Genomic DNA, 22,337 nt, shown 5'->3' on the forward strand with positions numbered 1-22,337 from the left:
TCCTAACGCCAACCACTCCAGTGGGTGCTTTTTACGTGTCACCAGCATGAAGGCCAATCAGGTGGTTCTTGCAACAACCACGCTCACACTCAAAAGGTGTTTTTACGTGCTACCTGCATGGGAGCCAGTCCAGCGGCACTGGCAATGACCAAACTTGAATGTTGTTTTTCATGTGCCACCGGCACATGTCGGTAAGGCAACGCTGGCAATGATCATGCTTGAATGGTGCTTTTCATGTGTCACGGGCACAGCAGCCAATCCGTGGCTCTGGCAATGATCACGCTCGGATATGCTTTTAACATTCCACTGGCATGAATGCCAATCAGGCGGTATTGTCATCGGCCACGTCACTGATTTTAGTTTGTACACTTACCTCAATAGGTCTTTGCAAGCAAAGTTCATTGTCCAGTAAATGAAGGGTATTCATAAATGGGCTGGTTACACCCACTGGCATAGGCCATGGGCTATGGTCTCACTTGACTTGTCGGGTCTTCTCAAGCACAGCATATCTCCAAAAGTCCCAGTCACTATATAAAAACTTGAAAATTTTTGTTTTGTTGATATGTTTAATTTTGTTTTCTCTCTTCTTTCACAGACCAAACAGAGTTGTGAAAAAAGTGTCGGATTTCCAACTTGAGCGTTTACTCAAGAGAAAGCTTAAAAAAAAGGAAGAAAGGACTATAAATGATCGCATACAAGCTAATAAAGACTACAAAGAAGAGAAAGCAAAATATTTCTCAGATCGGATTATAGATTATGATCTTTGGAATGGTTAGCCATTTAAATTGTTTTTTCCTCTATGAGTTTGTGCATCTGTTGCCATTTGTGGTAGCTACTGCTTCTGTTTCTTTTCCCTCACTGCATGATAATGTTTGTATGCTGTTTATTTCTCTTCATTCAATGTAATAATATCTTAGATGACTGTTCTTTATTCCCCCTCGCTACCATGTAGTAATAATTCCTGCTTTAGACAGCTCGAATGGATCTGTATGATATAATGAAGAGCATAGCCTTGTGGTTAGGATGTTGGACTCCAGACCATTGAGTTGTAGGTTTGATTCTCAAACCAAGTGGTGCATTGTGTCCTTGAACAAGGCTTTTCATCTTGTGTTACTGTTGTCCACTCACCAGAAATGATTTCTACCAGCAGTTTAGGGTTAACTCTGTAAATGGACTGGCATCTTGTTCTTGTGTTCTGTCACTTAAAAGCCCCAGAAAGTCAGATAAGCTCCAGGTTCCATGAGTCTGTTGGCTCAAAGTAGACTTTTAGGTGGTTAATGTGATAATACTTGTGTTGGGTGGTTGGTATAATTTACTTCCCTTATTCTATCAAATCCATTCTCAATCTGATCATAATCTGATCAGACTATGGCCATAGTAGAAGATGCTTACCCAAGGTACCATGCAGTGGCATCTATGTGCTTGAGAAGCAACCATGCAGCTATGTCTGTGTTTTGAAGGATTGTACAATTCATTGCTCAGTTCTAAACATTTTTTAATTGGTTTTGTTTTTCTTTTTAACACAGCAATTTGCTATCTGGCCATTTTTGTGTAAAAATTTGAAGTGAAAGACATTTTGTAGCAAATCAAAATTTTGCTTTGATTATTGATCCATTTTTATTTCCTGTTCTTTTTTTTTTTGTGAATTCCAGACTGTAAGAAAGAAGATGAAGAAGTAGAAGCAGATCCATATTATTTAGAATACACTAATAAGATAAGAGTAAAGGTATGCCAACTCATATATGTTTTATTTCCCTCTCCCTTCCTCATAATTTTAATGTGGTTAGTAGATTCTCATCATCATTTAATTTCCATTTTATATGCTGGCATGCATTAGACAGTATGACAGGAGTTGGCAAGCCTGAGGACTGCACCAAACTCCACTGTCTGTTTTGGCATGATTTTTATGGCTGGATGTCCTTCTTAATGCCAACCACTTTTCAGAGTGGACTGGGTGCTTTTTATATGGCACCAGCATTGGCAAGGTCAGTTTTTTAGGGCTGGATGCCCTTCCTAATGCCAACTACCTTACAGAGTGGGCTGGGTGCTTTTTATGCGGCACCAGCAGTTGCTCACATTATTTGAAATACATCAATGATATAAGAATACATCCAACCCATGCCGGCATGTAACTCCTTTATATCCATTTTGCACACCATATTGCAAGGATGGGACAATTTATCTGTTGGAAGAATAGTTTTCATCAGCATAATCACTGCTAACCACTTGAATGTGAAATAGGAGCAGAGGCTGTTTACTGTTCCATTACTCAATCCACTTGTTTCAAGCACATTTAAATTTTGCCTTAAGGCACAACACAAAAACTGGAGAGAAAGTTGAACTTGTGACTCTATAGTTTGTAGTATGACCATTGTTCTTGAGAGAGTTTATATTTTACTCCCCAATCATGTGGTTTAGGGTTCAGTCCCATTGTGTCAAAGCTTGGGCAAGTGTTTTGCTTCAGTAAACTCAGGCCAACCAAAGTCGAGTGGATTTGGTAGGTGGAAACTGACAAGCAGTACATTGTATGCATGTGTGTATATCTGTATATATATATATATATATATATATATATATATATATATACATTATATAATTAGGGTTCAGTAAAATAATTTACTTTACCACACACCGAACTTTTAGAAATAGCAGCCAAAAAATTTTAGCTATTTCCTCTACTATAAGAAAAGTCTCCCAGACAATGTATACTCAAAAATAATTCACGCAGGTATAGAGGGAAAAATAATGAAAGATCACACGTACATCGATTACTTGAGAACGCCATTTCTAGATTAGTTGGATATAGAGATCAACATTTCCGTCATCAGCCCAAGATTTCATTAGGTTTGAATATATATATATATATATATATGTATCATTATCCTTTAATATCTGTTTTCCATGCTGACATGGGTTGGATGGTTTGACCAGTGCAAGCAAACCAGAGATTTGCACCAGGTTCCAGTCTGATTTGGTTTGGTCTCTACAGCTGGATGCTCTTCCGAACACCAACTACTTTACTGTGTATGTTGGCTATATATATATATATATATATGTGTGTGTGTTTGTGCATGTATGTTTGTTCATGCATGCACAATGTGTATATACTTTTATGTGTATCTATGTGTACACACACACAAACACGTGTGTGTATTCATATATATATATATATATGTATAAGCTACAGGACAACCAAAATGTTAAAAAAAAAAGTGAATTATATAGAAATATCTACTCGCATAATAAAATATGTATATATAAAATAAAATATCTCTCAGCAATTTTCTTCCCCTCTTCTATTTCTTAGCAAACCCTATTTCTCTCTGCCTCTTAAGCTGAAAACAACTGCAGATGGCGGTGGCAACAGCGGCCACCAGTCAAATTTCACACTTGTGTATATATATGCGTGTGTGTAAATATATATATATATAATTTAAAAATAGGATAAAATCTTTAAGAATTTATCAAGCGTGAAAAACCTCAAGAGAAAAAATCCACCAATTTTTTCACTTAAATATATTTGTTTATATTATATAGAGGGCATTACTATACATAAATGCCACACGCTAGGAGGGACTCTAAAAGTCAAAACTACCAAAATAAGTAAACACATCGTACCGAATGCAACTCTCAAAGCAAGTCATTTAAAAACAGAATTTAGCTGCAGATCACCATGATTTCATAAAAATGCACTTTTTAATCATCAGTGCAAGCATAATTCAAAATTTATAATGAATGAACAAAAACAACATACCAGACAAACAACCAATGTATCCAACGTAGCATATAGAAATGTTCAACCTTTATACAGCATATGTAATCTGTTTGACTGACCAGGCAGTTCCCGTTGGACTTCCCAAGAGGAAGAAACACAAGCCCTGGGTGACGAAGAAGGTTAAACGAGAACGTCGACTCAGAGATATTGCTTGGGCTGAATTCAAAAATCTGGATTCGACTGCAGCTTTTGAGGTGTACAAAACTCAACGAGACCGAGCCGTGAAAATTGAAAAGAAAGAACGCTTCAGTTATGAATACAAAATCGCGGCAAATGCCAGTAGCAATCCAAAAACCTTCTTTGCCCATGTCCAGCGGAATTCCCACTTGAACAACCAGATTGCAAGGTTGGTAGACTCAACAGGCGTATCGATTGAGGACCCTTATCAACAGAGTCAATTATTTGCTGAGGCTTTTTCAACTATTTTCAAACAAGATGATGGTCGTGAACCCCCTCCATTTGATAGATCGGTACCTCCAATGCTTCGATTGATCATCACGCGGGACCAAGTCAAACGTGTTATTCAAGGCCTCGATGTCAACAAGGGTCACGGCCCTGACGGCATACACCCACGGGTTATCAAAGCGTTGGCTCCGGTCATCTGCGAGCCCTTAACACGACTATTCAATATGTCATTGGCGACGGGTGTTATACCTGCAGACTGGAGAACAGCGATAATCTGCCCAATTTTCAAGAAAGGGAACCGCGAAGACCCGCTTAACTACCAACCGGTTTCCCTTACATCAATAATCAGCAAGATGTTCGAAGCCATCCTTAAGAAAAGTATGATGCTCCACCTCCTAAACACAGCCTCGATCACTGATTCCCAACACGGCTTCGTGCCGAAGAGATCATGCTTGACCAACTTACTAGTAATGGAAGAATTGGTGATGCGCATCCTCGATGATAGTGATGCTGTTGACATCGTTTTATTGGACTTTGCCAAAGCTTTTGACTCGGTAAACCACCGCCTACTACTTGTCAAGCTTCAAGCATATAGTTTCCATCCGGATATTGTACGATGGGTTGGTGCCTTCCTCTCAGATCGCTCCTTCCAAGTTCAAGTTAATGGTTCGCGGTCCGACGTCTCCAGTGCGAGCAGTGGCGTGCCTCAAGGTTCAGTGCTTGGGCCCTTGTTGTTCTTAGTCTTCATAAATGACTTGCCCGACGACTTCACGCAACACACCCTTCTATTTGCCGACGATATCAAACTGGTCGCTCCTCGCGGTAGTATAGAGGATCTTCGTCGATGCCTCCACCAAATTTGGAAGTGGTCTAACGATTGGGACCTGTGTCTGAACGTGTCAAAGTGCTGTCATCTGCCTGTCGGCTCTACTCCTGCAACTCAACTTGATTTCGAGCCGGGTCATCTGCTGCTGGAGAGGACCGATCAGGTAAAGGACCTGGGTATCTTGGTGGATTCCTCCTTTTCGCCTTCGGCCCAGTGCGTCCATGCTGCCAACAAAGCGCACGGAATTCTGTTTTTGATTCGACGGTCATTCGGAATGCTCACAGCAGCCATATTCCTGCCACTCTATGTCACGCTGGTGAGACCCATATTGGAGTATGGGATTCAAGCCTCTTCTCCTTATCTCCTCAAAGACATACAGCACCTCGAAAGAGTCCAGAGGCTGGCTACCCGCATGGTTCATGGTCTCAAAAATTTGTCCTACGAAGAAAGGCTGAGGACGCTCGACCTTTGTTCTCTTGAAAAACGCCGCCGCCGTGGTGATCTCATTCTCGCCCACAACATCATAAGCGGGAAGTGTAACCTCTCGAAAGAGCTGTTCTTCACTCCTGCTCCGGAGCGTCGACTGCGGGGTCATTCCGAAAAGCTCTACCTGCGACGATTTCATCTCAATCGAAGGAGAGGAGCTTTCTCCGTCCGGGTTGCGGATCCGTGGAATAAGCTGCCAGACGAGATAGTGAAGATGCCGACGACCGCTTTGTTCAAAGCCTCCCTGGACCTCAAGTGGCCTGAACTCTTTACATGAACACCACCCTGTACTTAACTCCATGTCCCCCTACATGGCCTTGCTATTTGCTTTTGAGCCAAATTAACTAACTAACTAACTAACTATACATGTACGTAAATGGCGGGCTTTTTTGAATTGTATTTCAGTAACAACGTGCTTATTTGGAATAACATAAAACTTCTTGTGTTATTTTTTCAGCCTCCTGCAATGTATTTAAAGAAACGTTCTGAGGTGCCTGCCATTGAGGTACCCCATGCAGGTAGTTCCTATAATCCAGCATATGATGATCATGAAGTAAGTTAAAGACTTTTTTTCACCTTTGTGTTGTTGGTTTATGATGTTGTCATTCCAGTTGTCGTCTGTTGTATTTGCTCATACTTAACTCCTCATCCTCTAGCATAAAGCTGCCTCCCTTTCTGTTATAGGCCCACTCAGTTGAAGGGGTCTTAGTCTTATAGGCTGCATATCATCTTCATTTAGTGCTGGTGTCAAAAAAAAAAAGACTCATTACACTCTTGAAAGTGGATGGTGTTAGAAAGGGCATCCAATCTTTAAAAAACATGCTAAAGCAGAATTGGAGCATAATGCAGTCTTCAGATACATCAGATCCTGTCAAGCCCTCCAAGCGATGCTAATGTTGAACACGGACATCAAATGATGATTATGATGATCTAGACCAGTTGTTGGTTTACTCATCAATCAGTTGTGTCTGGTCATTTTAATACAGCCTGTGGCTGGAATCATTGTCACATGGCCAGTTTGTATCATTGTTTTATAACCTTGGTAGCACTCTCATATAGTCAGTTATCTATTTGACTGTGGTCAGTTATTTTCACTTTGTCACATGATCTGTTGTTATAGCACTGTTTTCCTGTTTCATTGTAAATATAAAAATATTTCCACTTGATTTTATTAAACATTATGTAATATTTCTTTTGCAGAATCTTTTACAAATTGCAACAAATGATGAAATACGATACACTAAGATGCAAGATAAGTTAACAAGAGCTCTGGATGCTATGTTCCCAACAGCAGCAGAAGCACCAACTACAGTAAGATTTATTTTCTTGTCATCAACTATAGTTTTTTTTATTAGTTTATATTACTTTTAAATCTAGTTCCATTCTTCTAGTGTTGTTGTTACTCTGCTATGTTTTGTGTTTCCTAATTACACACACACACATATCCATATATATATATATATAGTGTTGAGTGAAGAGAAGTGAAGAGATATATATATATATATATATATATATATATATATACTAGCAGTATCGCCCGGCGTTGCTCGGGTTTGTAAGGGAAATAACTATATAAGCATTTTTAGAGAGTTACTTCCCTTATATTCGGGCTTTCTTAGCCATTTCCGTTTTGGTGTCTTCAAGCCATGAAGTCGTTGTTCTAAAAGAACGCTGGTCTCCTTGACAACGCATTACGACGTTGATTTGCTTACACTCCCTTCCCCACAGCTTCACGAGGGAGGGAAGAAGGGGGAGAAGCAAACAGGTGCAGGTGTGACCATGGACGCCAACTCCGCCACCATCGACACACGAAAAATTATGCATTAAAATGGAATAAAAAATTATGTTAAATTATTTTTAAAATCGTAGACTCATCATAGACGCGCGCTAATAGCCAGACGGGCTCGATATTAATCACGACTATAAGATACCCGAATTTGGTTAAACTGCACCGCAAAATGTGGGAGGAGTTAGGAATCTAAATCGAAGGGGACAGACACTCACACAACTACAGTTTTATATATATAGATATGCATGCTACATACATGGAATGGAAGCACTCCGTCGGTTCCGACGACGAGGGTTCCGGTTGATCCGAATCAACGGAACAGCCTGCTCGTGAAATTAAAGTGTAAGTGGCTGAGCACTCCACAGACACGTGTACCCTTAACGTAGTTCTCGGGGATATTCAGCGTGACACAGAGAGTGACAAGGCCGGCCCTTTGAAATAAAGGTACAACAGAAACAGGAAGTAAGAGTGAGAGAAAGTTGTGGTGAAAGAGTACAGCAGGGATCACCACCATCCCCTGCCGGAGCCTCGTGGAGCTTTTAGGTGTTTTCACTCAATAAACACTCACAACGCCCGGTCTGGGAATCGAAACTGCGATCCTACGACCGCGAGTCCGCTGCCCTAACCACTGGGCCATTGCGCCTCCACGCTACATACATACATACATACATCAATCAATCAATCCCTCCCTCCCTCACAAGCATAGAAAATGGATGTTAAATGATGATGATAATGTGTGTATGGTGTACTATGAACATGGCACTGCAAATTAGTAACTTAACTTTGATGCAGTGACTAAATTGTAAGTAAATGTTTTCAAAGCACATATATTAGTACTGATCACAGAATATGAATCATTATCACTCTGACTAGTAGACAAATGTAACAGTAACTTAATTAGCAGTGGCTTAGTCAGTTAGTATATTTCTGATTTTCCTTAGAAATTTTGTTTGTGTATTTATTTGTTTTTGTTTTGTGATTTTGTTTTAAAGGAATCTTGGATAAAAGAAATGTCTGCAGGGCTTCAAGAAGAAGATGGTGATAAAGAAAAACTAAATGAAGAGAAAGATGGAGAAAATGCAGAACTTAATAATGAGGAAAATGAAGTAGTTAAAAAACAACCAAAAGCTAAAACAAAAAAGCAACACCGTAAAGCACGAGAGCGTAAAGTTGAGGTAAACAAAGTTTATATTTAATCATTTTATTTTAAATATTTAATGTATTCCTGGCTGATGAATGTGTATGCTGTAAACATTGCTTAAAACTTAGATGGGTAACCACTTAGGAAACCCAGGTGCTTTAAGCACTTTTGTTCAGCCCCTGTCAGCATAGCAAACTGGACATAAAATGATAGTGATGATAAAGTGTCTTATAAACTTATATGACATGTATACATATAAACAAACTAACATTTGTTTTTTATGAGTGCCAAAATGTGTGTATATAGATACAAATGAGATAATTTATTTTCCAAAACAGAGATGCTTTTAGAACAGCACAAACATTAGGCAAATTACCCTTATGAAGTGGATAAATTTGTCAACAACCAGCTGGTCGACAAATTTTTCCACTTTGTAAGGGTAATTTGCCCAATTTTTCTGCTGTTCTAACTCTTTCATTACCATATTTCTAACCAAAATACACCCCTTATGTGTTTCATTTAATTTCTAACATAATCATAAATGTAGCCTAGTTTCATTAAACAACTCTTTTTATTTATCAATATATTAATGTGATTTTTGGAAGAAAATCTAACGAAAGGTTCTCAACCAATTCTATTCCATAACTTTAGTCTCAAAGTGATTCTAATTACAGGTAAATTCAACAAAATATAAAATTATTAAAATTTTGTTCAAACATCACTATAGAAAATGGGTTATTAGTTAATATTCAATTGGGTATACAACAAAATTTTATTATAGAAGAGTTGTGCATATTACTGGATTTATCAGGTGAATTTAAACACACAAAAGACAGGTGTACCATGAAGGTATAAGTAAAACAAAAGACTGGAATTTGTCTGTGAAGAAAACTAGAAAACAAAATACACCATCAACTAGATGAAATAAACTCTCCCACATACGTAGATACACAGAAACAAACAATAATGATTTACAAAAGAAATTAATCAAAATTCATCACTCACCTTACACACACACTAATATGAAAGGCTTTCAGTCTTCATCTCTAGATCCTTTCAAGGCTTTAGTTGGCCTGTGGTTATAGTAGAAGACACTTGCTTGAGGTACCATGCAGTGGGGCTGAACCCAAAACCATGCGGTTGGGAAGCAAACTCTTTTAATATATTTTATAAATGGATGTTCTTCCTGTCACCAACCATTATACAAAGTGTACCAAATGCATTTTATCATAGTACCATCACCAGCAAAGTTGCTTTGTTCTTAGCAAGATTAATTGTCCTATTCTCCATTTTTAACCATTCATTTATCTATCAGTTCAAAGAGAATGCTGGGTGCATCTTATGTCACCAGAAACTGGACATTATGTCACCAGAAACTGTTTTGCTTCTGCTCCTTTGTCTTTTCTTTCACCAGCATGAGAGCCTTTGTCAGCCCATTAGCAAGATTAAAGAGTTTCCTTTACCTTGTATTGTCTTTTTACGGACATTGTTTTCTTTCCCACACAACTAGATGGGACAAAAGTCTGTGTGATTGTGTGATGGAAGGATAATACAGAATAATCGGATTGATAGGGGCAAGGGGGTGATAGAAAAGAGAGTGTATGGTGGAGTTGATCTTTTCTGATGTTAGTTACTAAAAAGAAACAACAAAACTAAGTCATAAAAGAGTGAGTGATGAAAGAGAACCAATGTGAGAGAAGAGTAACGAAAGAGACAGCTACGTTATGATTATTGGTAAAATGGTTGAATAGAAACAGCATGGGGATGTGATGGAGAAGAGAAAGTGGTAGGAAAGGGATAGGGTGAGAGAGAGAACCAGAGTCTTGTAAAATAATAAAAGAAAATATATGCACAATAGCCATACTCAGAAAGTAATTTTATTTCTGTTTTTCTCCTTTTACTTTCTCTTTTATAGGAAAGAACAAGGAAAAATAAGAAGTTATTAAAGAAACGAGAACATGATGTTTTCAGGTAAACACTTTGCAAAAACTAGAAATTATTTATTTTTGCTGTATCTGCTAGAATCCAGAACATTTTTATTTTCTAAATTGTTTTAATATAGATCAGTGGTTCTCAACCGGGGTCCATACTAAATTTTGTTACTCTTTTACTTGTTTCAGTCATTTAACTGTTGCCTTGCTGGAGCACTGCCTTTAGTCGAGCAAATCAACCCCAGGACTTATTTTATCAGTCTCTTTTGCTGAACTGTTAAGTTACGGGGACGTAAACACACCAGCATCAGTTGTCAAGCGATGTTGGGAGGACAAACACAGACACACAAACATATACACACATACATACATACATACATAAACATATACGACGGGCTTCTTTCAGTTTCTGTCTACCAAATCCACTCACAAGGCTTTGGTTGGCCTGAGGCTATAGTAGAAGACACTTGCCGAAGGTGCCATTCAGTGGGACTGAACCCGGAACCATGTGCTTCGTAAGCAAGCTACTTACCACACAGCGACTCCTACACCTATATTGTTGTTAAAGTTTGTGTAATAAATTTCTTATACATCTATAATACACAAAATATTTCAATTTTCTTTATACAATTCCTAATATAAAAATACAGTAGGAATTGTTTGGTGCTATTTTGGTGTGTGGTCTACAGCTTAGGGGGGGGGGGTTAGTTTAGGTTATCTTTTAGCTTACTTTTTAATTTCTAAAAACTCTTAAGATGTTGGCTAGAGTTTTACAGTAAATTCTTTTGAACATACTTAGCATTGTAAATGTATTTTTTTCAAAATTCTTACTATTTTAATAATAATAAAACAATGTTTCATTTATGTCTTAGTAAATAATAATGAGAAACCAAAAGTAAATAATATAATAATCAAAATAAGCACATAGATCAAACAGGTTTGGCAACCATGAATTTTACAATGTAAAGAAACTAAAAACTATAAAGTAATTGCCCTTGAGCTTGTAGATCACACACCAAAGTGGCACCAATTTTTTTTGTATGCAACGAATGACTATGGAGGTCTAGTAGAGTAAGATAGGAATCAAAGGAATCCACAAGCAAAAAATGATTGAGTAGATCATTGTTATGGAAAATTTTACATTTTTGCTCAGCCTTCCAGAAACCTCAAAAACCAAGTGCTCGCGCCGCCTCGACTGGCTTCCGTGTAAAAAGCACCATCCGAACGTGGCCAATGCCAGCACCGCCTTGACTGGCTTCCGTGCCAGTGGCACGTAAAAAGCGCCAATCCGATCGTGGCCGTTGCCAGCCTCGCCTGGCACGTAAAAAGCACCCACTACACTCACGGAGTGGTTGGCATTAGGAAGGGTATCCAGCTCTAGAAACACTGCCAGATCAGACTGGAGCCTGGTGCAGCCTTTTGGCTTCCCAGATCCTGGTCGAACCGTCCAACCCATGCTAGCATGGAAAACGGACATTAAACAATGATTATGATAATTACATAAAATAACCCTAAATACAAATCGGGTAATGTTTGATATATGTAATATTTTTCTTTCATTCCCATAGCGTTTCTGCTGTTGGGGTTTTATATATATATATATATATATATATATATATATATATAGATGCACACATACTACATATATCTCTTACTGGCTCTTCTACTTTCACTCAACTTCAGTTTATCACTCTTTTTTAAATTTTACTCATCTCTACTTATTGTCTCTCCACTGTTCTATCAATTCTCTCTCTCTCTTTACCAGTCCTCCCTCTGTCTGTCTGTCTGTCTCTCTCTCTCTCCATTACATCATATGCACAATTTGCAAAATGTGAGAAGAGAGATTGATCTTGTAACTGCATAGTTATACTGTTGTTTTAACATAGAGGCAATGAAATAGTTTTAAATTTGCAAAAATAAAAAAAATTTTTCCTCTTCAGAGTACGGAGTATGCTGAAAGATATGAAAAAATTTGATAATGAAGTTGAAAGGAAGAAAATTTCAAAAGACAAGCAAAAGAAAGAAATTGTGAAAACAAGAACTAAAAGGCTTGGGAAAACACCGTATCCTTTAAAACAAATAAAAAACGAAAGATATTTTTTTTCTTCTTTATTCAAGGTTTGAAATTTGAAAGGGATTAGCTTAAAGCTCCTGAAGTGACTTTCATTAAATATTTGATACTTTTTTTTTTTTTTAGTAATCCTAGACAAAATGTAGTGCTTTAAAACAGCCCTTGGTTCTATGACACAAGCTTCTTGCTTTAAAGTGATTCAAATTATAATTTCCCCTCAAATTTTGATGTTGTATTCCAAACATCAGCTTAATGATGGCACAGTTATTTTACTAAATTCTTCGTTGTTTTCATAATTATTGGTTTCAGAATTTGACACACGGCCAGCAATTTCAGGAGACGGCCTAAGTCGATTACATCAACTCCAGTACTCAACTGGTACCTATTTTATTGACCCCCGCAAAAGGATGAAAGGCAAAGTTGACCATGGCAGTATTTGAACTCAGAACATAAAGACAGACAAAATTCTGTTAAGCATTCTGCCTGGCATGCGAATGAATCTGCCAGCTCACTGCCTTGTTTTCATTATAGTTAATGCAAAAACTATGTACTTCATGGGGAATATGGTTACGAAGGGGTTAGTTTGGATCACTACAAGTGCTACTGCCCCTTCTCTCATAATCATTTTTCTCTAGCATTGAGACAAGGTCACATTGCTTTATATGTGGTCCCAGCATCTACGAGATTAGGGATGCTCAGAGAGAGGGTTGCAACTTGTATGCAAGGACAACCATGCTTTTATATATATATATATATATATACACATGTTGATGTGAATTTATATTTCTCTTTATGTGTATTTGATAATTGCAAACAAAGGCCTCATTGTTCATATTGATGGTGTCTTTTGCTTGCAGTTCACCTGGAAACCATGCCTGGGTTTCTTGGTATGTTGTGCAATCTTTATAAACATACAGCTCATTCAAATGGTGTCATTCTCTACATGACCATGTTTGGACTGTTTGTTATTTGTTGACTGAAGTATTAATAGCTTGCTTGGAAGTGAGTAAGAGTTGGCATCAGGGAGAGCATCCAGCCTTAGAAAATTCTGTTTCAGTTTAGTCTCATCTGACTCATGCAAGCATGGAAAAGTGGACCTGCAAATGAAAAACAAACAAATGAAAACTTCAATTTATTACAACTGACAAGTGTCAATCTGATTTACTATTGTATGAAGTTGGGTCCAACCATAAAATATATACATCATGATATATATGAAAAAAATCATTTTGTTTAATCCAAAGCATGGAAAACAGACATCAAATGACAATGGTGGGAGGTGGGAACTCATTTTTTTTTTTTTATCAATCTTTTTGCTTGATATTTTTACATTAGGAATAGATATGATAGATGAAAGTGTCTGCAGGTGTGTATTATATTTCTTGTATGTCTAAGAATAAAAGAGTATTTTTGTTGATAATTTTGATTTCTGTTAATTCCTTGACTGATTTAGTTTTGTTAAACCTGAACTAGATGTAAAACTCTGCGAGGAACTTCCAGACAGCCTCCGTAAAATTGTGGTAAGTGAACTGATTGCTTTTATAATTTTGTTTACTTTCTTTGTACAGTTTTGTTATGTTGCCAGAGAAACAAAATTATTATTATCATAAGGCTGGCAGAATCTTTAGCATGCTGGGAGAAATGCTCGGTGACATGTCTGTCACTATGTTCTGAATTCAAATCCCATTGGGATCAACTTTGCCTTTCATCCTTTTAGGGTTGGTAAAATAAGTAGCAGTTGAGCACTGAGGTTGATATAATTGACATGCCTTGCTGACCTTGTGCCTGAATTCGAAACCATTATTATTATAACAATAAGGCAGTGAGCTGGCAGAATTGTTAGCACACCAACTAGATTGCGTAATGGTATTTCATTAATCTTTATGTTCCGGGTTCAAATTCCATCGTGGCCAACTTTTCCTTTCATCCCTTCTAGGGCTGATAAAATAGCTACCTGTTGAGCACTGGGGTCAATGTAATCAACTTATCCTCTCCTAAAATTACTGGACTTGTGCCAAATTATAAAATCATCATTGTTATTATTATTAATAATAATAATAATGATAATAAGGTGGTTAGTAGGCAGAATTGTTAACACACCTGGTGAAATGCTTAGCAGTATTCTGTCCATCTTCACATTCTGAGTTCAAATTCTGCCTAAGTTGACTTTGCCTTTCATCCTTTCTGGGGTCAATATATAAAGGATTATTATTAATAATAATAATAATTCTTTCTACTATAGGCAAAAGGCCTGAAATTTGTGTGTGTGGGGGGACTACTTAATTATTATTATTAAGTGAAGGCATATGGCTCAGTGTTTAGAGTGTCGAGCTTACGATCATGAGGTTGTGAGTTCGATTCCTGGACCAGGCTGTGTGTTGTGTTCTTGAGCAAGACACTTAATTCCATGTTGCTTCAGTTCACTCGGCTGTAGAAATGAGTTGTGACGTCAAAGGTGCCAAACTATATCAGCTTTTGCCTTTCCCTTGGATAACATTAGTGGTGTGGAGAGGGGAGGCTGGTATGCATGGGCGACTACTGGTCTTCCATAAACAACTTTGTGCGGACTTGTGCCTTGGAGGGTAACTTTGTAGGTGCAATCCCATGGTGATTCATGACTGATGGGGGTCCCCCGACTGATTATTATTAAGACGGCAAGGTGGTAGAATCGTTAGCACGCTGGGCAAAATACTTAGCAGTATTTCACCCGTCACTATGTTCTGTGTTCAAATTTCACTGAGGTCAACTTTGCCTTTCATCATTTCAGGGTCAATAAATTAAGTACCAGTCGAACACTAGGGTCGATGTAATTGATTCATCTCCAAAATTGCTGCCCTTGTGGGCAAAATTTGAAATTGTGGTGGTGGTGGTGGTAGGTGGTAGTTGCTGCTGCTGCTGCTTCTCTTTATTCACAAATGAGTTCCAATCTCTTCAATGTCAAATTAGTCTTTCATGTAGGTCAATGCAGAGTGTCAGTTAAGTATTATGGTCAGTTTAAATCAGAGAGAATTATTATTAGTATTTATTTTTAGAATTTCACTTGGATCTCTCCCTACCCTTCTAATTACCAGAAGGAAAACATTCAAGGTGTTCAAGGTTCTATACAGTGAGATTGAACTAAAGACCTCATGATGGCAAAGTAAATCTCATAACTATATTATAGATATTTCTAACCCAGAATATTGTGCTGGACAAGTTGGACAGGGTTCAAATCTTATAACTGTCATGGTATTATAACTGCAAAACAAAGTATCAATCTCTGTTTCTGTATGTATTGATCAGATGGATGAACTGACTTCTAATTCCCAGTTGAGTGATTAGCAGTAACAAAAACAGCCAGCTGTAATAACAATTGTTTCCATAATAATCCATTTTTCAATGTTTGAAGTGTATTAATATACTTCAGTAAAGAAGTATCAAACTCATTTGACATGACTGACTGGATAGGGACAATTATTCCTAAAAACCTTTGCTCATAACACAGGCCAAGGTAAATGGATAAAGTGGGGGAATTGCATTATTTTAAACTTATTTACAATAAAGAAAAGAAAAAATATGTGGCAGTAGCAAAGTCTGTGTGCTGAGATATATGGGGAAACCACATCTATGCAATATATATAGATCATTGTATTAAATGAGAGTCCTTACAGTCAAAACAGAGGTAGAAATTACTCGAATGAACAGAGTTCTTGAGAAGACCAATATTTGATAGAAAGCTTGCATTGTTTTAAATGCAAAACCTTTCAATATCATTCATATCACTAGGATCCATTCAGACAAACATATATAATTTTTTTTTTTTTAAAAAGGAAGATTTCTGTTTTGTTCAGCTTATATAGATAAAGTGAAGGGGAAATAGATCATATCTTTTATGATATGGATTCATAAGTTTCTTTTTTTCAATGGTTAAGATGACAAAAAATTCCTGAAGTTGCACTAATTTTACTAATTAAACCAATGATAATCAAAGTGGTGGTTGGGTTCTGGAATGTGAACACATGATAATAATATATATTTTGAAAAATATTTTTAAAATAAAATTCTTCTTGTTATGAAACTGAACTGGGGAATACCAAATTAAATATTGCTGCAAGCTTTATATTTGACACTCCTGTTTTAGTCCATTGATTTTATCTATAAAATGGACTGAGACTCATTCAAAATATAGTAATTCAACAGGTCCCACTGTTATATCATAAATGTAGACCATTACCTAGTTTTAATTTTCTGTTTCAACCACTTTGCTAACTTTATTTGTACCTCTTAGAAAAGGCCTGGTTATCATAATTTTCTATTTCTTCCTATAATTCCAAAGCTGATAAAAATATCCAGTTATGTGAATGCTTGTTTAATGCTTTAAGATATTTTTATTATTGCTTAAAGCTCTAAGATTATTTTATCATAGTTGGGTTCTACTCTTTATGTTGTTTATGTCCTTTGAAAATCCATCTACATTAGCAACCTTCACCTTTTCATAAATTTACAACTTTGCACATAAATAACACATTAATTAATTTAAGCTTAAATCTCTTTTGGTAATGTTCTTTTGTCAGCCGGAAGGAAATCTTTTAGAAGACAGATTTACCAGTTTACAACGCAGAAATATCCTGGAACCTCGACAAGTCTTCAAGAAAAGGTTAGCTTTTGTTTGTTTTCCAGGATTCTCATCATCATTTGCCTTTCATCCCATCTTTTTGAGATCAATATAATAGAGTACCAGTCATGATACTTTATTATACTGATGGAAAATGCTGACATAAAAATGAAAGTATATAAGGATTGCATTTATGTATATCCAATATCACTCTAGGAGGGTATTTGTAACAAATTATAATATAATTAAGTAAAATTTTATATCTCTAACATTAGTACAAGACCTAAGTACTATAAGATAGTTATGATATTGTATTATGGTAAGTGTTGTAATTCCTGATATGCCTTTGAGAATAGATTATCCATTCTGCCACCAATGTCTTTGGGAAAAGCATAAATGTCATGATTTTCTTTATAGAAACATTTTTTTCTTTTCATATTTCTGTAAGAAACATTCATTTTGTTTAAGACATTTTTACACTTTACTTGAAATTTCCAGTTCTGTTAACGTCTGTTTTCTGATAGTTTTGGGATTTTATATTTTATTTGTTAAAATGTTTTTTATTCTGTTGTTGTATTTTTTAAAGCTAAAATATTCCATATTGCCCATTGAGTCATGAGTATCAAGTTCATTAATTCCATAATTGAATGAATGACAACAATTTTACTTCTACTTCTTGGCTATGTAGCTAGCAGTCGAAAAGTTGTTTAACTTTAGATAGCTTTAAAAAGAATAAATGGATGTAAAGTAGTAGGAGACAAAAACAGAAATAGTATTGCAAGCCTAATATATACAAAATGAATTTCAAGAACCACAGACTTTAATCATGTTTTGTATATTAGGAATGAAAGTATTTCTAATGTATGTTTTTACAGAAACTTTTTTTTTTATTTGATATTCTGTTAAGGAATTAAAATGCATCAGCCACTTCACTTTGGTTTGAAAATTCATTAATAATGCATATTAATTTTTCTGTTTACAGTGGCCAGAAGAAATACAAACGAAAGGTTTATGTCAAACGCTCTCACAAAGAAGATCCGTAAGTACTTCTTAATGTTTTAGACACACTGGGAGTGATGGATTGGCAAATTGGTAGAGTGTCAGACAAAATTTGACTTGATGTCTGTATTCTGAGTTCAAATCCTTTTGTTGTCATTTTTGTTGTTCAGCTTTAACCCATTAGCATTTAGATTGTTCTGTGGAATACAACTTTATTTATTCATATTGTTTTAAATTGATTATGTATTATATCATAGATCTAAGATTTTGATGATATTGATTGTATATTTTTAGAATGACATTGTAGGGTAGGCATGAGAGGCCAGATCTGGCTGGTTTCAACATAAAATAAATAGAATATTTTGGCTGGATATGGTCAGTTTAAAGGCTAAAAAGTTAAGACATCAATACATTAAGCCAGTCAAATATTGCATCTGATTTCCCATTTTTACTTAAAATATTGCAGCTAAGGATAAAATTTGAATATGAAAAATTATTTGATCCTAATGTACAAAGTAACATTATAATTGAAATAGATACCATCATTTTGTTAAAATATTGACACACTAGAATACTTAAAAAATGAGAACTAGAAGTACCAATATAGCTAAAGTTTTATGCAAAGTAGAATAGTATATATGGTAGGTAAATTCATTATATGTAAAAAATAAGCATTGTTCAAGACTAAAAATGTGAAGACTTGGCAATAATTGAAGCAAATTTTATTGTGAATTTGTTGTTATAGGTAGATTTTACTGCAATATATAACTCATTTTTGTATTATTCTATTTATTGTACTAACTAATTATGTACTACTATTATTGTTTATAACCAATTTTCAAATTTCTAATTATTAATTAATAATTTAAAAAATGAATTTTTTTAAAGTGCAAAAAATGTTGAGTTATTTTTAATTTTTAATAGAAGTAACAAGTAATAACAAATAGAAGTAATAACTTGTAATAAAAATTTTATAGTTCTGTATTTTAGAGATGAGGAATTATGTACATTAATTTACATTTGATGGATATTTGTTTTCATCTTGTTTGTCATTAACACAACGTTTTGGCTGATATACCCTCCAGCATTCATCGGGTGTCTTGGGGGAAACTTCGAACCTGGGTTCTCATTCCTAAGGTATTTTTCGATGTTATTATTATTATTATTATTATTATTCAGGTCACTGCTTGGAATTGAACTCGGAATCTTGGGGTTAGTAGCCTGCGCTCTTAACCACTATGCCATATGTCCGCGGGCAATTAGAAAGCCCACTGCATATGGCATAGTGGTTAAGAGTGCGGGCTACTAACCCCAAGATTCTGAGTTTGATTCCAAGCAGTGACCTGAATAATAATAATAATAATTATATTGAAAAATACCTTAGGAATGAAAACCCAGGTTTGAAATTTCCCCAAGGCACCTGATGGAGGTTGGAGGGTATATCTGTCAAATATAAATAATGTATAAAATTTTTAGTTTTAATAAAGCTAATATTTTCTAAATCTAAATATTTCATTTGAAATTTTATTCTTAGCTGCAATATTTTAAGTAAAAATTTTCTTGTTCTGTACTTTACCAGATGTAATAAGTTGTCCTGAACTTTTCCAAGTGTAATAACTTGTCCTGTACTTTTCCAGATTTATAATCTTAATATTATTTCTCGTGCTTGCATTTTTCCATGTAATATATATATATAGATGCAGGAAAAGCTAGGAGGTAAGAAGTTTGCTTCCCAACCATATGGTTCTGCATTCAGTCACACTCCATGGCACCTGGGCAAATGTCTTCTAGTATAGCCCTGGACCAATCAAAGAATTTGGTAGATAGAAGCTGAAAGATGCCCATTGTATATATATGTTTATATATCAGGGACTTCATCATTGTCATCATCTTTTAACATTCATCTTCTATGCCTGCATAGGTCGAACAGTTTGATGGTATCCAATGGGTCCAAGATCTGTATCATGCTCCAATGGTTTGCTTTGGTAGGGCAAACCTCACTAGTGAGGTTGTCATGCAATTTACAGGATAACATTATCCAACATGTATCCTTTTTTTAAGTTGGTAGGGTATGGTTTGAGAGAAATTTGGTTGTTATTTTCAGCAGGTTGAGCTACTGCAAAAAAAAAAAAAACAGGCACACTGTTAGCTTATTCCATCTTGTGTTCCAGGATGGGAAATTAGATGCTAAATAGCTAATGTAGAAGTACAGCAGAGGGCTGAGTCAAGCTCAGTGGGATATTTGGTTAACAGCTCAGGAGTAAGTAGTGTGTGTTTTTTCATTAGCACCACAATGTGTCTACACCCAAGACACACTTAATTCTTAGTAAGTGAATAGATGCTGTGTGTGTGATATTTTTTCTGTCTTTAAAACCCTTTAGCATTCAGATTACTTTGCCAAATGTAATGCTTATTTATACATATTGTTTTGAATTAATCATGTTTTGTCTTATAGCTTTGAGATTTTGATGATGTTATTGCCTATTTTTAGAATGACATTTTAGGGTAGGTGTGAGAGGTTAGATCAGGCCAGTTTGAACATAAAACAGGAGGAATATTTAGGCTGGATGTGGCCAGTTTAAATGCTAAAGGGTTAAGCAGTAACATCTCAGTGGCATTTATGAGTGATTTTGATGGCATGCATTGTTGCATTTAGTCTCTCTCATGGGAAAAGCAGAGACTAGTATCTTATTTCATTTGCAATTACTAAGAGTAAGTTGCAGTTATCTTAATCCATAAAATACTTAACCATTTCTACCTGTTGTACTGTTTGTTTGCCAAATACCCAGCCCTTAACTAGTCCAGTTCATTTAGCAACGAATGTGCCTCTACTTAGTTCATTTACTTTTATGTTTATTCTGTTATGCTAGCATGGGTTAGATGAGTATATTATTAGAGCATTGTTTTACAGCTGGAAGCTTTTCCTGTTGCTAACCCTTACCCGTTTTTCAATTAAGGGACTCCTGAAATAATGCACTTAGAAAGCAAACTTATTCTATCAATTGTTACAACGTTAGCAGTTGAATTTCACTTTATTTCTTCTTCTTCATCATTTTTAATTAATCTAACTATGTCATTATTTTGTTTATCTTTTACTTGTTTCAGTCATTAGAATGTAGCCATGCTGGAGCACCATCTTAAATTTTAGTCTAACGAATTGACCCCAGTAAATTGCTAAGTTACGGAGATGTAAGCACACCATCAGTTGTCAAGTGGTGGTGGTGAGGTGACAAACACAGACACAAAGACACACACACACACATACGTATAACAGGCTTCTTTCAGTTTTCATTTATCATATCCACTCACAAGGCTCAGGTCACCCAGAGGCTATATGAGAAAAACACTTGCTCAAGGTTTCCACGTAGTGGGGCTGAACCCAGAACCAGGTGGTAGAGAAGCAAACATCTTACTACACAGCTATGCTTGTGCCTTTTGTTGTGTTTTGTTTCAGAATTAATTGTCAGTATTAATTATTCTAATTATTTTTTTATTTTACAGGCTGTAATGTGAAGAAGGCTGAAAATGTAACTTTCTTGACTGAATACTTTAATAAACTCATTTTAAAAATTGTTTGGCTGTTATTTTTGTCTCCCACTGCCTTATTGTTACCTTATCATCATCAGCAATGTCATTGTCAGCGCCAGCTATATGTGTGTATTCTGTCATTTGACTGTGGCCATGCTGGAGCACCGCCTTTAGTCAAGCAAATCAACCCCAGGACTTATTCTTTGTAAGCTTAGTACTTATTCTATCGGGTCTTTTGCCAAACTGCTAAATTACGGGGACATAAACACATCTGCATCGGTTGTCAGGCAATGTTGGGGTGACAAACACAGACACGTCTACCAAATCCACTTAAGGACTGAACCTGGAACCATGTGGTTGGTAAGCAAGCTTCTTACCACATAACCTCTCCTGCACCTAGGATAGGCTTTCCCATTGGTTTTGACCTATGAAGATCTGATAACCTACATTTTCTTTGTCAGTCATGATGGTTATGTTGAATGTGACATTTGAGTCCCACTAATGATTTGCAAAGAGACCCACAGATGTTGCAAGTACAAAGATTACGAGTCAGTACAGGCAGTATATTTGCAACTATTTGTCTCCTTTACCTTGCATCCCTAAGCCTGTTAGTGCTAGTTGAAACAAAGTCTTGTACACCATTTTGACATGACTATCTCCATTTTGTTTGCTCAAAAGTATTATGAGCTATACTGACTGTCAAGAAGTTACTCTTCAGCATATCTGAGCTATGATCATTAGGACTTTGGGAATTCTTACATCACTCATTCTGATGACATGACCAACTCAGCG

General features: G+C 36.1%; 1 protein-coding gene across 1 annotated transcript in view; it reads left to right on the plus strand.

Moving 5' to 3' along the window:
* The window catches only part of LOC115217227 (ribosome biogenesis protein NOP53), a 31,049-nt gene extending 9,459 nt beyond the window's left edge, over nucleotides 1-21,590 (plus strand). The window contains exons 4-14 of the mRNA XM_029786869.2: nucleotides 596-771; nucleotides 1,653-1,726; nucleotides 5,950-6,045; nucleotides 6,693-6,803; nucleotides 8,274-8,456; nucleotides 10,338-10,393; nucleotides 12,294-12,416; nucleotides 13,878-13,944; nucleotides 16,978-17,060; nucleotides 18,001-18,057; nucleotides 21,519-21,590. Coding sequence (XP_029642729.1) covers nucleotides 596-771; nucleotides 1,653-1,726; nucleotides 5,950-6,045; nucleotides 6,693-6,803; nucleotides 8,274-8,456; nucleotides 10,338-10,393; nucleotides 12,294-12,416; nucleotides 13,878-13,944; nucleotides 16,978-17,060; nucleotides 18,001-18,057; nucleotides 21,519-21,525 — 1,033 coding nt within the window. The 3' untranslated portion in view covers nucleotides 21,526-21,590. The remainder of the gene's footprint in view (nucleotides 1-595; nucleotides 772-1,652; nucleotides 1,727-5,949; nucleotides 6,046-6,692; nucleotides 6,804-8,273; nucleotides 8,457-10,337; nucleotides 10,394-12,293; nucleotides 12,417-13,877; nucleotides 13,945-16,977; nucleotides 17,061-18,000; nucleotides 18,058-21,518) is intronic.
* Nucleotides 21,591-22,337: the final 747 nt, after the last annotated feature.

The sequence above is a fragment of the Octopus sinensis genome, linkage group LG11 (assembly GCF_006345805.1).
Source record: "Octopus sinensis linkage group LG11, ASM634580v1, whole genome shotgun sequence".
Lineage (NCBI taxonomy): Eukaryota > Metazoa > Mollusca > Cephalopoda > Octopoda > Octopodidae > Octopus > Octopus sinensis.